This window comes from Onthophagus taurus, chromosome 1 (genome assembly GCF_036711975.1).
Source record: "Onthophagus taurus isolate NC chromosome 1, IU_Otau_3.0, whole genome shotgun sequence".
Lineage (NCBI taxonomy): Eukaryota > Metazoa > Arthropoda > Insecta > Coleoptera > Scarabaeidae > Onthophagus > Onthophagus taurus.
This window is the reverse complement of record NC_091966.1, coordinates 7701909-7719734: the sequence shown is the minus strand read 5'-3', so window position 1 is coordinate 7719734 and position 17826 is coordinate 7701909. Positions and strand designations below refer to the sequence as shown.

The 17826-nt window shown below is 35.1% G+C and overlaps 1 protein-coding gene across 4 annotated transcripts in view; it reads right to left on the bottom strand.

Moving 5' to 3' along the window:
* Window positions 1–17826, bottom strand: part of LOC111414883 (discoidin domain-containing receptor 2-like) — a 154886-nt gene that overhangs the window by 12123 nt on the left and 124937 nt on the right. For all 4 annotated transcript variants that reach the window (XR_011640422.1, XR_011640423.1, XM_023046346.2 and 1 more), the window contains exons 4-6: window positions 16278–16509; window positions 6227–6374; window positions 684–863 (exon numbers count right to left, since the gene is read on the bottom strand). Coding sequence is in view for 2 of the 4 variants with exons in the window: in XM_023046346.2 (XP_022902114.1) it covers window positions 684–863; window positions 6227–6374; window positions 16278–16509 (560 nt within the window). In the remaining 2 variants the exon portion in view is untranslated. The remainder of the gene's footprint in view (window positions 1–683; window positions 864–6226; window positions 6375–16277; window positions 16510–17826) is intronic.

Genomic DNA, 17826 nt, shown 5'->3' with positions numbered 1-17826 from the left:
TGCAACATCGAAACGGCGACTGTTTTCCGAAGCAAATAGCGAGTGTTTGACGAACCACCCGAATTACTGAAATTGTTGATTGATTAATGCTTTTACGCTGTACCCACAATTCGAAATTGGTTTCGATAATATATGACAGCACCTACGTTTCGAAACGGTCAAAAGCAATTTTGCACTATTTGACAACCTCCTCTTTATCGTTGAATTGGTTACGTGTTAAAAGTGTTCTCCGTTTGATCCAATATTAACTGGATGTTATTAAATTCTGTTCTCTAGTTAACTCAATATATTTCTATATAATCCTATATATTCCATAAAACATACTTCGTAATAATTGAATAATTGAAAATACAAAATTGTATGGTTGAAGTTGTAAAATTTATTTTATGGCCTCTTTAGTAACTGATAGACGAGGTTGTAACAAACAAATTTGGAGTTTTAGGGATTGACATTCAGAAAATTGGTCCGGTAATATTGGAAATGAAATTCCACTTTGAATGATGAGGGTGAAATCGATGATGTGTGAAACGAAATTACTGTCCTACGACACGAAGGGGGTTCGAACTCGGAGGATGCGACCATAAATAAGGGTTGAACACCTTCCCCGTTGTGACTTGTGACCGATTTCCGGCGGTCTCTGGACCTGGAAATGACTTCTAATGTAGAAAAGTCACTTTACTCACCGGAACTTTCGCCTTGTAACTGTTTTTGGTAGTCATCTCCACCATAAAGACCGTCCACTAATTGACCAAGACCACCTCTCATGTAATTTCCATCTAAAATTCCGTCGTAACTGATATCGTCTAAGTCAACTTTTGCATTTTGTTCGTTTCCACGAGGTGCATCATATTGAACGATATGTTCTGAAATATGAAAAATAAAAAAAAAGTAGAGCTTGCGGGAAATGAATACATTAATTACTTTTTTAATCACGGAATTATAATAATTAAACCATAACAACGGAAATTATTTTCCAAAGTATCTGCTCATGTATTCATTTCGCAACTGCAATATCAATTTTACGCTCGTTTATTATTTATTTACCGTCATATTTTAGTCCATTAGCATAATATTATTGATGTACTAATTGAAGCGGACGTGAACAGTATTGATGTAATTGTTTTTACGTATATCCGCTTGAATAATTAAACCGCTTATGAACGGTGGATTTCGATTTTGTGTTGTACGTTTTAAATTATGCAGGTATGTATTAGTCGCGCTCAGGGTGTTGTAAAATAGATGTTCATTTTGTGTTTGAAACGAAATACAATATTTATACAAAAAAGCCCCCAATATTTTTTGCTTGTTTATTTTTTCTGTTCGTTGCAATTTATTAACGACTAATGGTTCACAAATTTTATACGTTTTACGTTTCAATTTAACTATCAAAAATTCGATGTATAAAATTTTTTCGTTATTTTTTCGGTTATATTTATACATATAGTAATTAATTGTGTTATTGTAGGATAAGTAAAATCACTTTACCATTTCGTTTTCTATCTGAACTACAGCTGTGGCAACAACTTCGGCGACGCAGAAGTAACTTCAACAAGTGATTACTTGGTAAACAAGGCCGGAAGGGCGTAAGTTGAGGCCGGTATATCGTGAAATATCAAGCCGGCCTCAAGTTTTCGACGTCGGCGTGGCTATCGGGCTCATTATTCATCGTTGGAACGCGTGCTCTGGGGAAAATATAACGGTTTTGTATGCTAATTTCCGAAAAGTCCGCGTCCCACGAGACACACCCCTAACCGAGGAGCGCGTGATTCAAGTTTATTTCGCCCTAGACGCCTTCTCTTAATGAGAATATACCGCAGCGTAAGCTCAGACGTTGGATATGGAGGCACGCGGTCGCCCCAAACACGAAATTTCGCCTTGAAACTTAAACGTCCGTAAAGTTTTGGACATGTCTATGGTCTGCATTCTACGATGGGATATAAAACTATATTTTGCATCCTACAGCTTCATATTTGGGGTTTAAACGGGTTCACATTACAAATTCTTTTAAGGGAAGATATTTTGTATTGCATGGAAAAGTTATTTTACATTTTCGAGGATCACCTTTGTGTAGCCCGAACATGCTTTGTCAGTTTAATACTTTGATACGTAACAAAGTATTAAACCAGCAAAGGGCAAAGAACAAACTCTAAAAGCTCCCGGTGCACTTCTTCTTCTTCTCTTCACTTCTCTTCTCCATACACTTACAACCGACGGAGGAGTTAAGTTAAAATATAAGTTCTCGCACGAGTTGGTTGGCTTGGCTGTAACGCGGGGGGCTTCGCTTTTATCAAAGTAAACGTCGACCCGTCGTTCGCACGCTTGGAAAAGAGTGGGATCCTGCAGTGAAGTTACATGTAAAAGGGCCGCATCGCCGCACCGAAGGGGGCCAGATAATTGAGGGGTACCGGGAAATCTAAGAGTTCCTGTTCAAGGGGAGACCCTCAAAATTATAAAACGTTACAACGAAAACTACTTATACACTAAGGACGTGATCTGTTTGTAAGATGTTTACTGCGATAAGTGAATAACAAAGGATTCGAATTTCTAATGCATTTATCTTCTTAAAATGAACCCTTTCCGGGTTAAACGCATCCTAAGGCATACACTTAATAACATACGAAACCAAACTAAAAATATAAGTTTATCTGTATTTTAATAAAACAGCTGAGGTAACCATGGTAATAACTTTGCTGTTATCTTAACATTAAGATGGTAAAAGTGGAGCTAAAAGTTTTTAGATTTTCAAGTTTCTAACTGAACGCGGCGCCTCCACCAGTTTTAAAAAGTTAATTCTTGCAACTTTTTACTCATTATTTTACTATTAATCCCTAGCGCAATTAAAATCCAACAAATGTACACAAACCGTTATTTAGTAAATATCGTAGTTAGATACTCTTGAAAAATATTGTTTTGTGTTTATATTTGGTATACAACAATTTACATCTACAAGCAACAATTGGTTTAATACAATCATTATGAATGCGAAAAATATTGTAACCATAATGTAACCATAATTGATTACGTAAAGATCAGAATCGGGTTGTGATGTCCAAGTTGCAGAATAATAAAAATTTTCTTGATACTAATCTGCTAGCCATCTGCAGTGCAAATAAAACAACAATAAAGTTTCCGGGGTGCGCAATATTTGATATTGTATAATAACACAGATCTTGATGCTTTGACACTGATGCTTTCATTTAGATATGGACGAGAGTTTTGACAAGAGTTACGAAATAAATTATACTCTAGGGACCAGAGTTGAAATACTACCAAGAAATCAGTGCTTTCCAAATAACCACTGAGGAATAATAAATAAGTGCGAGTAGATCATACAAGTGGAGAAAAACACCCACAGACAAGCTGGCAGTTACTGGCATCTGAAAATATTATTAATAAAAGTCAAGCCAAAAAAGCAAGAAGAAGACGTGTCCATCCAAAACTCGCTTCAACAAAGAATGGAGAAATTAATCAAAACGGATGAACGTATTAATAGACTTGAATATAGTGCTAAAACAGGTATTCCCAAGAAGACCAATGTCAGGCAACCTTGATTTATGGAAATTAAACCAGAAACGTAAGCTGTCCTAGATATAGAAAATATTGACATACTATCAAATCATTTATATAATTTAAAGAGTATAAAGTATATTACACTAAATTGGTAAATAAAGAACATAAATTTGTCAGTGCTTTTAAGAAGTGAAGTATATGCAAGATACATTTCAAGAATCGAAGTTAACAACTACCGCAAAGAAATTAGAGCCATTATTTCTAGAAAAATAAGGTTGAAACGAATCTGGTATCGAACTAGATCACTAACCGATAGAAAATTAAAGATAACTTTGTCGGTGACTAACTAAGTAAACTGTCAAATGATAGTAAAATTGACTATTTAGTTTGGAGGGCTACTAAGAGTCTAAGAAGACCAATTCGGTAGAATTCACCAATTAAAAATGTATCAGGTTCCAACAGATACATTAAACGTATTCTTTATTCAGCGTTTCTTAATATAAAAAGACCACCAAATGAAATTTCATCTTACAGGCCAATCTCTCTGTTCCCTGTAATTAGAAAACTGTTCAAAAAGATACTTCTTAAAAGATTAAAATCGATTATCAGAGAGTTGCTCTACTATCGATTAGATTCACAGGACTACAGATATATTTGAAAAATTGTTGGAAACAAGAAAAGTTTGCTCCATTGCATTCCTAGACGTAGCTTAGGCTTTTGATGGAGCGTGGTATGAGTTGACCGCAAATTAAGCAAAGTCTTTCCTAGTTAGATTTTATAATTGTTGAAGTCTTATATCATAGATCGAACATAAGTGTTAATCAAAAACTTACTCTGAACTAAAACCAATTAACGCAGGAGTACTCTATATCAGTGATGAGGATCCCGATGATACTGCTGTAATGGCTATAATGGCTAAGGTAAAGATAAATTTATAAACACCAGTAAAGAAAATAAGCAACTGGACCAAGGAATGGACAATGAAGTTAAATGTGCCAAAATCAGTCCCACCCTGTTCATATTTATCAAAGTGCTTTTGTACAAACGAATTTTCAAGGGTGTATAGACATTTGCCATCTATCTGTGGTGTTGTGGCACTAAGAGCAAAATTAAGAAATAATGCAACGATACTCAAACAAAGAATCAAGGTCCATTGTTGGTATTGCAGAAATAGTAATCTCCATAGGGATATGAAGATGGACACCGTTAGTCAGACCAGTAGCAAATTTGCCAACAGTCATGAACAACGACTTATCATCACATTAATGTCATCCAAATACTCAATAACACAAACCAGATCAGAAGACTCAAGAGGATGAAATATTCGAGAAGGTATAATTTGAATTAGTGCAAAACCAGAGTACAGTGTTGGGAAGGGAAACCCTAGTGAGTAGTTTCTTGGATATAAATTTCGTAGCTGTTATGTGACAATGAGTCAAGATCGTTAAGATTATAATCTCTTAAATAATTGTGAATGTCTCTTTCCAAATCTCGATGTGTAGGTAATTTATAGCAGATATTTTATGTACGCAAGTGAAATGAATAACAGATATATTTCATTACCGGGAATATCATTCTTTGATAATTACATAACAGAGATATGAATGTCAAATATCACATTTGCACTATCTGAAGCAAATCCAACCATGTTTTGCTTAAATGATATTTCATATTTAGGGAACCATCGCATATTGCAATTGTAAATTGACTGAGCTTTAGCAAAAGTTCATGCATATTAAGCTGGTTCAGCTATGTAATAAACGAGATTTGGTATCTTGAATTGGTTAATGATTCAAAATTTTATGGCAGATATTTTGAAGGCATACTTAATACAGTTAACATATTAATTTGGAATCAATTAATGAAAGTAGTACCTTCCAAATCTGAGTCAACATTAAAAGAAAAAAGTTTTTATCTAATTACATAACGACGCTTGTTTTATGTATACTGTGAGACATCTGTTCCACGTTGAAAACCTTAATGACAACAATTACCGTAAAAACACGTCGAGACATACAAAACGAATTCAAGCGAGCAAATTATACACTTGGTGTCGGGGTACAAATTCGCGCCGGGTTATTATTTAACTAATCGTGGTAGGGGAGTTATTTCGTTTAAAGTGGGTCGCAGAACCGTCACGGTCCATCCTTGTAACGCCCAGAGGGCGACTCCGATTTTAACTTTTAATTGGGCTTGCGGCGATATGCGGGTACGGTCCGGACCCGGGAATCCGGTGTAATTCTATCAGAAACTGGCGTTATCTCACGGTTTAAGCGTCAAATTTGACCGGACGTAATTTTCGCGTCACATTTCATAGATACCTTTGTCGTGCCCCACGGCCGATGCTAATCGCCCGCCGGAAACGTGCCCCTCGTTCTCCTAACCAGTACCGCAATGTTACGTCCTATTGTGTTGTGGCTCTGCTGTAATTACCGGAACTAGTCTCGCGTACGTGGAACTCGTGGCTTTTCACGAGATGAATATGTTAAATTATATCACGTACGTTATTCACGATATGTTTTTATTGGATTATATCATGTTTTATAATCGTTATAAATTTTCATATACATTAAAGGGGATTAATCTTAAATGTATCAACACATTAAGAATTCTTGTATTAATAAATAAAGCACTCATTTAATTGAATAGATTACAAGATTTATTGGTTAGTTTTGTGCTTTCGAAATGTGTTGTGTAAACTGAAATGAGTACTTACGTTCGTGTGAACAACCATATAACTCGACTCTCATACAAACTGTTCTGGGATGTTCACTATACGGAATGAACCGTACTTTATTAGCAATAAATGGCAGTTCCAAACGTTGTCGAACGACGAGGTAAGTGTTACTATTTCCGGTTAAAACCTGCAAAATAAAACAGAAATTTGGTTATAAAACAATAAATAAATAAATTTGTCGATTGAAATTTAAATACAATGTTATATTGGAACTCTTTGTGTTCTTTCTGTCACATATTTGCTCGAACACCGAAAACGTACAACAGTGGAAGTGTTCCAATAGTTCAACCGAACCGTTATCAAATAAAATGTTATAACAAAGGGAAATGGGGTAAAAGCTAGCTTCAAAATGTACGCATTAAAAAAAGGGTATTCTAAAAAACGTTGGGTGAGAGCAGAATTTAAAATGTTAACAGCTGGAGTTTTTCCCGTCCGAAAATAAGATTTAAATTAAAAGCAGCTAAACGCCCTCAAAAGTGAGGGCCGAAACCACGAAGCCAGAAGTAATTTACCCGGACAAATTAATTGTGCATTTCAGTTGATTAGTGATTTTGTCTTTGAAGGGGGCACGTCCCCCCAACCCTACCGCCTCGTTAATTTACCTTGCATAAATAGATTTTCCGTTCTCGGATGCTTCGCTTTTTAAAATGTAGTACGCAGGGCGCCGGCGTCGTCCTCCGGCGAGGAAATTTTCATCAAACCCACAGGCGAACTGAATTACTCTGCGAATTCCGAATGAAATGGCAGCCTGTTTCCATTGTCCACTTACAGCGAAGCCGCGAGACGGTTAATAATTTGATCCCGGGCGCGGGAGAAATTAAAAAGGGCCCTGGGTGGCCTAACTGTGTCGGAAAGTTTCAAACTAATTTGTCTCGAGGTAACCACTGATACGGTTCTTATAAACTGTCATAAATCTATTTGTCGAGGAACGTATTTCGGGACTTTACAACGAAATCTTTCGTGTCACTTTTCAACTTTTAATTAAATCCTTTATTCGATGCCGGAAAGGGAATACGTTTCACTAAGTTGATTAGTAAATCAATTGTTTAATTTTTTTTGTTCTCAAATGTAATTATTAATCAAAAAGTGAACGAACACGGTTTTACGGAGTGAACGACAGGAATAAATCGGAGTAGATAACATCGACACTGATTAAGTAAACTGCTTCGCCGTAATTAGAACGAGCTATACAAGCCAATTTAGTAGGATGTACCAACACGCTAACAGCGAAGTAAGTGAAAAATAGGTAGACCCAGATGTTACTCCGACCGTAATTTTGACAAACCGGCCGTGGCAGGAAACGACGGGACGTAGCATCCCTTACTCGGCAGACTCTCTGATAATTCATCTACAGAGACATCTATTTGCGTGATGCGAACAAATGATTACTGTCGGGAAGAAGGTGCCGGTACTCAAGGGTTAGCAGAGAAGGGACGCCCCGGTTTTCTTGATAAGACTGACAAATGGGCACTATGATTAATGAGAGCGTGCCGTCGTGACGCGAAAGCGCGAAACTGCTCCTGGACGAGACGCCGACGCTGCAGATAACGCAACCGGAAAACAGCGACGCCGTCGCGTTGTAAATAACGGAATTAAATATTTATTGTACTGTTCGTTTGGCCCCACTCGTATACGTGAGCCATTTCTACGGAGAGATATTTCGCTCTCTGACCGTATATCTCGATTTGTAGAAACCAAGGTTCCTACAACCAACCAACACCATCACCTAATCAGGAAAAGAGGGTAAGTTATCGAAAATTCAAGTGGTAGAGAATTTTATTGGGATTAAATTTAAGTAATAAACTTAAATTATTTTCTATTTTATTCGAATCTTGTGAACAAAACAAATTTTTTATTTCCAGCACCTCCACCAAAATTTTATTCTTATACATTTTTAAAATTAACATACAATAACGAATTAATATGGGAAAGGAATCTAGCGCTGAATAATAACTAAAACTAGAGTTAACTAACACTAGACTGAGAAACATTCTGGTTTAGGTAAACATGTTATGTTTCTAGTTATTATATAGTTATATATAGTTATATGTGTATCTAGTTATTATATTTCTAGTATATCTAACATTTGGGTTTAGCCTCACCGTCTCTTAAGAATGTTTCTAGTTCTAGATCTAGTATTAGTTATATTTTTAGTCCAATAAAAATATACAGCAATCTGGCGTTATATCGTGAATAATTGGTCGATTGTAGACCTGCCACGTTTACAACCGATTTGGTATTCGCCAAGTATCTGGTATAGGTTGCAGTCGTTCATTGATGCTGTATATGAGCTGTAATGGGACATATTATACTTTGCCTCATCATTTTGTATTTGCTTTTCCCTCTACATATTACTTATCAGCGCATGAATGTGTTTTATTAAGTGGTTACCACCTAACTTTTACAGGCTGATTTATTAGCTCGCCATCAAACTTTATCATATGATAGCTAATCCAATTACCAAACAAAATTTTTAATGAACATATGTCCTATTTCAATTATTTACGAAATTATAACACTTTAAAGTTTTCTGCAGCGAATTTATTAATAGTCAGTAAAATCAAACATTCAACAAAAACAAAGTTGTCCTTGTAATATGTCAGTTTGCTGTAAGGTTTAATTATTACATACAAGAAGAAACTCAAAATGTGCGCTTATAGCACTGAAGAGTATGCTGATATAATTTTCGTGTATGGTTTTTGCAGTGGAAATGCTCGACAATCAGTACCAGAATATCAAGAAAGATTTCCACAGCGTCATTTGCCATATTATTCAGTTTTTACCGATTCTTTCAGAAGACTTCGAGAAACAGGTAATCCTGCTCCAGCAAAAGCTATTCGACCGCATGTGGTTAATATAAAGGACGAAGAAGCTGTAATTGATAATCTTTCCATCAGCATTCGAAGAATAGCACACAACATTCATGTAAGTCAAAATTTTGCATGGCACGTATTGAACCGCGAAGTCCTTCATCCGTATCGTAAACAGAATGTTCAAGCTCTACAGCCAGGTGATAATCAGCAACGGTTCGCATTTTGTGAATGATTATTGCAGCAACATGCAGAAAAACCATGACTTCATTGCAGAACGCTGTAAATTACAGATTTTTTTTTGAACAATGCACTTTTTGATTTACTTGAAGATATACGATTCATACGATACATACGAATGTTAAACCAATGTTTTTCAAACAAGTGGATTGGTAATAATGGTCCATTTGCTTGGCCAACTAGATCCCTCGACCTTAATCCATTGGCTTTCTACTTATAGGGTCAAATGCAACAAATTGTGTATCAAGTGGAAATTAACACCTACTGAAATAAGAAATGAACCAGACATTTTAATTCGGCTGAAAAACTCTTTAATTCGTCGTTGTGAAGCATGTATTCTAGCAGAAGGAGGCTATTTTGAACAATATTTGTAATATTTATGTGTTATAAAAAAAATGTTGCTGTTAATTATGATATCAAAATTAAAACTTTAAAGTGTTATAATTTCGTAAATAATTGAAATAGGACATATGTTCATTAACATTTTTTTTTTTGGTAATTGGACTAGCTGTCATATGTCAAAGTTTGATGATGAGCTAATAAATCACCTGTATAAGTCAACATCTCCTGTGATTTTGATGGATTTTGCCTTAGAAAAATTGTTTATTATATGTTGAAACCAATCCTTCGTTAGGCTGTTGCCAAAAAGATAAATATTTCTGAATTTAGTCACACTTAAGCCAATAGGTATCGAGAGTGTTATTGAGATGTAGCTGAAGGAATGTGTAGAACTATAAGTTTACTAAAATTCCTTAAGAATCAAACAAACTTTTATTTTTCCCCAACATAGAAGTTAACCGTTCACTAAATACCAAGAAAATGGAGTAGTTTTTAGAAGTATGTTTATATCATTGATATCTGCACCGGGTACAAGAAGTAATTGGGCTAGATGCAGGATTCTCGAAATAGAAGACTGCTTAGAGTTGCAGTAAAATCAAAGACTTTTACACATTACAAATAATTCGTTACTAATACATATGAATCGTTTATTCAAAATCAAAAGAGTATTTGTAAGCATAAGGATGATTATTTTATGTTAAATTGTTATAGCTGCAAGTTGTTTTTTATTCATAGCTTCTTGATGTTGAGAAGTTTTGGTTGCTGATTTAAAGCTTAACTCAAGCTCGAGATTAAATTGCGTATTTATGCTTAAACATCATCATCATCTGCTGACGATACAGTCCTGTGCGGGTCTTGGTCTACTTAAGGACGTCCTTTTATGAACCCCTCCATAGAAGAATCAAGAACTTTACGCCTCCTTCTTCTGGTCTTTAAGATTCTTAGGTTGTCTTCTACATCGTTCATGTAACGTAGTTTTGGCCACCTTTTCGCTGTGGTATTTCTGTTACTATTTTTCTTGCTACCCATCTCAGTTGGCATACTACGACGTCCTTTATATTTCTGATACAATTATGACATTCCTTTCTGATCTGCCCATGATGTCCAAATCATCTGCGAATATTAGGATTTGTATATTCCTGTTAAAAATTATGCCAATCGTTGTTATGCCAAAGCTTCGTATAACCATCTCGAATTCCAGATTGAAAAGCACACAGGATAGTGCGTATTGTCTTATGCCCTGATATATGTCAAATTCTCTAGACATGTATGAATTTATGAATATATTACTTATTTCTGTTTATGAAGTCATAGGCTGCTTTGAAATCAATAAATATATGACGTATGTAGATGTTATCCTCTGAAGTATATTGTGTGAGGACGTACGGCTAAACCCGAAACATTCTTGTTTTAGGTCTAGTGTTAGTTCTAGTTTTAGTTCAATAAAAATATACAACAGTCTAACGCTGAATAACAATTAAAACTAGACCATCCTTGATTTATACATCATATAAACAATTCGAGGAATACCCCGAGTTAATCTATGAATATGTAATAGAGCAACTTAGGGAATAACCCAAGTTGGATTCTATCTATGTGCGTTTTATTTATATTTAAACATACTAATAAATTAAGGTTTTACTGTAAATATTTTTTTGTAAGTTATCTTATGAGTGAGAAGTAAATAAGCATTAAGAGGAATACGTACCAAGAACGGTTAAGGTTTTCAGCGAGTAGTGTCCTGTTTCAAATAATTTACGCTTTGCACCTTGAATGTTTAACGAGAAAGTTAAGCTGTTAGCAGTTAGCTTTAGCAATTCTCGAATGAATTCGCCGTTCGTTAGACGAAATTAATTGGAATTAGAATAAATTGATCGTTTGAATGACATCATTCGTATTAAAGATAAATTATGTAAATTTGTAAAATTTTAGTTATTGGTGGAATGTGGAGGTGGAATTAATTAAAATTAACCACAGTAAATGGGGTGGGGTTTATAGGGGTAAAGAGAAGTTAATCGAAATAGCGAACAAAACTTAGTTTCAGAACAATGGTGTACACTTTGATAATGTACTAATCCTGTTCGCAAATTTTATCAAAGCGAACTAGAGCGCGGTTAACAACTTGTGCGTCGTCCGCGCAAGTGGATTGCTCTTCATCGTCCCCACTTCCTCCAACCGGAGAAGGCTAACTTCCTTAGCGCCGCCACCAACCAGTAGTTCAATAGCGATAATATTCGTAAACAATTCGAAACTCCGGGGCTACTTAGTGTTCCGGCTCGGGCCACAGGAAGCGTGCCACGCAAAAACACTAAGTACGTCGTGGATAACATCTGCTGGCCGCCGCCGCCGAAGCCGGGGGCGGGTTTGCTTTTGTTTTTGCCAACCCGGGCAACGCGCCCCCATTGTTTTTGTCTAGTCTTTTTATGTACGAACGTGGAGCAAACCGCAAACCAAACGAACAGATGCGGTCCGAAGGTACACTAAGAATGGGTATTGGAGAGCAGATGAAGTATAGGGAAAAAATGTTGTTCGAGTTAGAACAAAAGGTCGTTAGCCCCCCCCCTCAATACCGCCGGAAGTTCAGTAAGCTCGTTCCTTTGTGTAAATAAGATTTTCTCTTCTTGCAAATTCGACCAGACAAATCGACCACCAACGCTTTAAAGAAAATTTTCGACATAAAAGACCCTGCCTTTTCAGACAATTTCTATAGAATATTCATGTAACTTTTCCTATCTTTTAATAAAATGAAATCAAGTTGGGAACTAATTAAACATTTCTTATAATTCATTCTTGTACTATCTCCACAATTATTCATTAAAAAAATGTCTGACATTATCAACAATTTAATTACTTTTAGTTGTCACTATAAGATTTTAAAAGTTATTTCAGAATCCTAGTGAAACCTAAGCTTTTTCAAGAATATCCAAGGATCTCAACAGATTTCTAGCTTTTTGTAGAAGATCAACAAATTTCAATGATTTCCAAATATATCCCAGAAGTTTTAACGAAATCAGTGTATATAGGAATTTCTAACGGTGCCGGTGTCAGGAAATTCTAAGGACTTTAAACAGATGATTCAACACAGTGTAATGGTAGGGAATAAAATTAAAACGATTAATTAAGCAAAGCTAAGGATCGCTGTAAAGACATGTTTAGATATAGGTAGTGAGATATCCAACGCCGGAAGCCTACCAACAACAAGGGATAGAATTTCAATAATAACTAAGGCTAGAAGTCGTGCAAAATTCCCTGATCGTTTCCGCATACATATTATGTTATCGTTTGAAATATATATCTGAATGATATGCAATCAGTTTTGTAGTTTGCAGAAAAATATGGATAACTAATGAAAGTTCGCCAAGTTTAGGAATTTTTGTAGGTAGAAGCATTTCTGACTGCATCTGCCTCAATCTATATTCTGTATGCCACTTCCACGTGTTTGTACAAGACATTAATTTATTTAAAGCAGTAGTTAATGTGCTTTTCTGGTTATCTATAAACCCATTATACATTGTACTTTATAATTGAGTTCATCAAGCTGAGGATAATTTGCATGTTATATCTCATTGTATGCTGAGAAAGAAAATTAATATGTCAACACAAAGCATATCTAATGCTACGATGTTGGAACATATTTGTACTCATTTTCTTGTTTTACATCTATACTTATCCTCTCATTCTAGAAACATAGCTGCGAAACGTAACAGCTCAGAGGACGGATATTTAAGCACATTTCCATGATAAGCCTTAAAAGCTCTCGCGATCAAAAGTTTAAACACCGTTGCATTAAATGTTTTCATTAGAATTGAAATCCTACATAATCACGTTCAATAACCTGTTACTCACACAAAATGTAGATAATACGCGATTGATTATTGATAGTTGAGGGGTTGTAGGGAAGGCCGTTTGAGGCCAAAGCGATGTAATCGAGACATTCAATAAAGGCCTGCGTGGCCTTGATGTACAAAGAGAGAGAGAGATGTTGAGATAGGCATCCGCATTGTGGGATCGGTCGACGATAAACTGTGAACCCACATGTCCCTAATGTCCTAATATTAGGACGTCTCAAACAAAAGCTTTTCTTTGAGTCAATGACAAAAAATCCGGATGCCCTAACGATTCGAATTGTTGATATCACCTATTATTAGTACAGCGTGGTGATAACTCGTTTTCTCAATTAATTAATTAAATTATTTAACTAAACTCTCTCACCTTTATAACTTGAAGAAATTGATGATTTAGAGAATTATTCTCGTAGAAATTTCTTACTATTCCTTGGATTCCCGGAAGAACTAAACGAAACAGGCGAAACATTCGTTTATGAAATTTGTGAGATGAATAAAGAATTTCCTATTAAAACTCAGATGTTAAAATCGTCGACAGATTTTACCGGTTAAGAAAATTTATAAAGAAATTAAGTTTACGTACATAAAACAAATTTTAATTTTAAGGTTGCTGAAAAAGCCTTGATAAAGCTTGATAAGGAATCGTAATGGACAAAGAATAGAGAAATAAAATAATTCACATAAAAAGAAACGATTTGAAAGGAATCAAAGAAATGATCTATTTAAGAGAACTGAACTAGCTTTTCTCTGTTTTCATGTTTTTTTTTATGAATTGTAAATCATTGTTTCCCAATTGCAACTTAGAGATAGCTAACTATTTGACTATTTCACATTTATATTTAGTATGATTTCATTATTCATGGTGGTAAAGTAGATTATAAAGGAGTCGTTCAATCGAATATTGAAATTGAATAACATGTAATAAATTATTGTACATTCATAGAGGAAATGCAGCATATAATTGAAGGGGAATATCAAGTAACTAATAGATGAGCCAACCCGTGTTACGCCAGAAACCACGGAGGTCATGAATATTATTTTAACATAGAACCTAAACTTAGTTAAACATGTAGATACACTCAATGCGGATGCAATCTCTGCCTACAAATTGATTTATTATACAATGAATATTGCAAGGTCGGAATAGCCTAAATTTAAAATGTTTCATAATTCAGCTGCAATCTCGTTTCACTATGGGCCGGTTGTACGATATACCAAACTTCCCGACAGCGTTATCTGACCGATAAGTTAGTTGGTACTATATTAGAATGTACGGATATTTTTGTTGGCGAGATTATTGGCAGGATAACTTATCGGGTATTGCCGATAAGACAGTTATCCGCCAGATATACAAATATGGTTACCTAGGATTTTATATAAAAACATTATATGGTTATTAGCGTTATGGCACAAACTACTAGATGTGGGGAAAAAATACTACCAACCGACTCTTATCTCGCCGATAGCAATCCTACCGACAAAAACAGTTTGTACAACAGCGAATGACTTTATCGTCCAGATAAATTTATCGGCCGGATAGTTATCAGGTAGATTTATCGGTGTATTGTACAACCAGCCCTATGTGTATCATGTTACAAATAATAGCAATAATGCAAAAAATGTTTATTTTTCTTTATATCATAAAAAATATTTTAAGCAACTTAACCCTCAGCTCCAAGTGACTTCGACTAAATAAAATGAAATGCGTAACAAAGACTGATTTGAAGTTATTTGCGCTACAGTCCATGAATCATTATTCGAGGGTTTTTAATTGATTAAATAATTAGCATTTATAGTTATTACAAAATATTTGAAATTCCTTAACATGTTTTAAACTATTATAATTATGCACTAAAATTCTCAAATAACTACGGATAATGCAGCCATCGTAAATAAAATAGTAATTCATATATGATTAAATGACATAATTAAATTCCTAGAATTAATACTCCAACATAGAATTGTCATGTAAAATTTTACTATAATATAACTTTATTATGTTAAGACTAAAATATAAAACTTAGTAAAATTATTACATTAAAACCCACTTTGTATCTAAAACAGTAGCTTCCAGAGCGCGCTAAGTTTTATTAACATTACCGTTTCATATTGCATGTCGTGAAATAGAACCATTTCCTCCCAGGGTAATACATTATCTAGGTTATGAAATATATCCATCCAAGTTTATTTAGTGAAGACGTTTCTATTTAAATTTTCTCGTTAAAATATTTTCCATCTTTCCGGGTTTAGTTTTTGTTAAATTATTGTAATGGTGGTCATTTCTGCATCGGTAAATTCTAAATAGCCATTATAAACCAGGATTATCAGGGAATCGTTTATCTCTAAGCGGATCTAATGGCTGTAGTAGTGACCAAAGTGCCCTTGCATAGCGTAAGTGATGTTATTCGAGATAGTGGGTCAATTAGGTTAATCAATAGAGCGTGCACTGTACCGGATTGTACAGGTGTTGACTTAATATATTGTTCTAGATAACATTATAATTGACCGCACGTGCGTCGCAATATACACCTGCATCTTAAACATTAAGAATTTCATTTTCATTAAGGAACTACTAAAAGGTTGTTTAATCGGAATGAATAGGAACAACGCTTTTGTATTTAGATTAAGTTTGCAAACTGTTGTAAAGGAAATTAATAAATTCATTAATTATTTATTTAGCTATTCCATTGTTGTAATACTCAACTTTATTATGTTAAGACAATATAAATAATAATCCTAACAATAGAAAGCCAAAAATAACACCCTAAAAGATAATTAATACTGGCTGGTATTTACCTTTTCTCCCCTAGAGTCTTTGTAGACGACCCATTGATTGAGGGAACTCCTCCAGTATTCCACCAGAAACGCCTCCGCGTACTCTTGTCCCTGGCCGTTGCCAAAGCGACCCTGCGTCTCCGTCCACGTGATCAGGTGATTCTTTTGCAGATCAATTTCTAGGTATTCACGGACCTCGCTGCTAATCTGCGCCTTCGGGCACCACGCTCCGCCGTTCTTCTCCATTCGCAACCTGCAAAGACAATGGGAAACGGAGTTAGCCAAGGCGAATTAGGGGGCGACGTGCCGCCGAAGAGATCGTGACGCGATTTGTATCGTCTAAGATATTGTTCTCGGATCGAGAACAACTTTTAATGAGCTCTATAGTTAAAAGGGTCGATCGGAAAACTGATAGCCTTCGTTAAAGTAACGGAACGAATGAATTTGATAAATCACAAAAGGTATCTAGTTAAAAACAAATTTTCAAATTTTTATAATTGCGTTGCTTCACACATTATTATTCCGGGAATATTATATCACTCACAATATATGAATGCTGTAACCATACTAACGAAAATAGTACAGGTATTGGGTAGTTTTGCAAAGGAAAAGTTTTGCTTGGCAAAAGGTGACGTCCTTATGACAACTCTGAATTTTCAGCAGTCTTAAGAGACGCACGGCTAAACAAGAATCTTTTTGGTTTTAGGTCTAGTGCTAGTTCTATTCGTTAAACTAGACTAACACTAGACTTAGAACTAGAAACATTCTGGTTTAGCCGCAGGTCTCTCAAGACGGCTAAACCCGAATAATTTTAGTTCTATAGGTTTTGCGTTAGTTCTAGTGATAGTGCTAGTATAAAACTAGAACTAACACTAGACCTAGAACTAAAAACATTCGGGTTTAGTCGCACGTCTCTTAAGAGGGCTAAACCCGAATGATTCAAGTTCTAGGTCTACTGTTAGTTCTAGTTTTTGTTCAGTGAAAAATATACAACAATCTAACGCTGAATAACAACTAATGCCAGAACTAACACATGCATTAGAACTAACATTAGAACTAGAAACATTTGGGTTTAGCCGCAGGTCTGTTAAGACGGCTAAACCCGAATGGTTCTAGTTCTAGGTCTAGTGTTAGTTCTAGTTTTAGTTCAATAAAAATGTGCAACATAGTGATATCTTATGTTAATTAGTGCTACCTACCACTGTCACTAGAACTAGTGACACTAGTAAACTAGTAAGTAGGTACGCCCTGGTTTCTATGGAAATATATTTTTGTATATATTCCATCTTAAATGAAATTCACTGTATACACGGTAAAAAATAACTAACTCTATTTTAAATCTAACATGTTTCCAGGAGGTCCATTCATTTTTCGAGAAAATATTTCAATCGATTGTTAGAGCAAATTTTAGAGATTAAATGAATCTATGGTAAAGTGAATAATAAAAGGTTGTTTAATCGGAATGAATAGGAACAACGCTTTTATATTTAGATTAAGTTTGCAAACTGTTGTAAAGGAAATTAATAAATTCATTAATTATTTATTTAGCTATTCCATTGTTGTAATACTC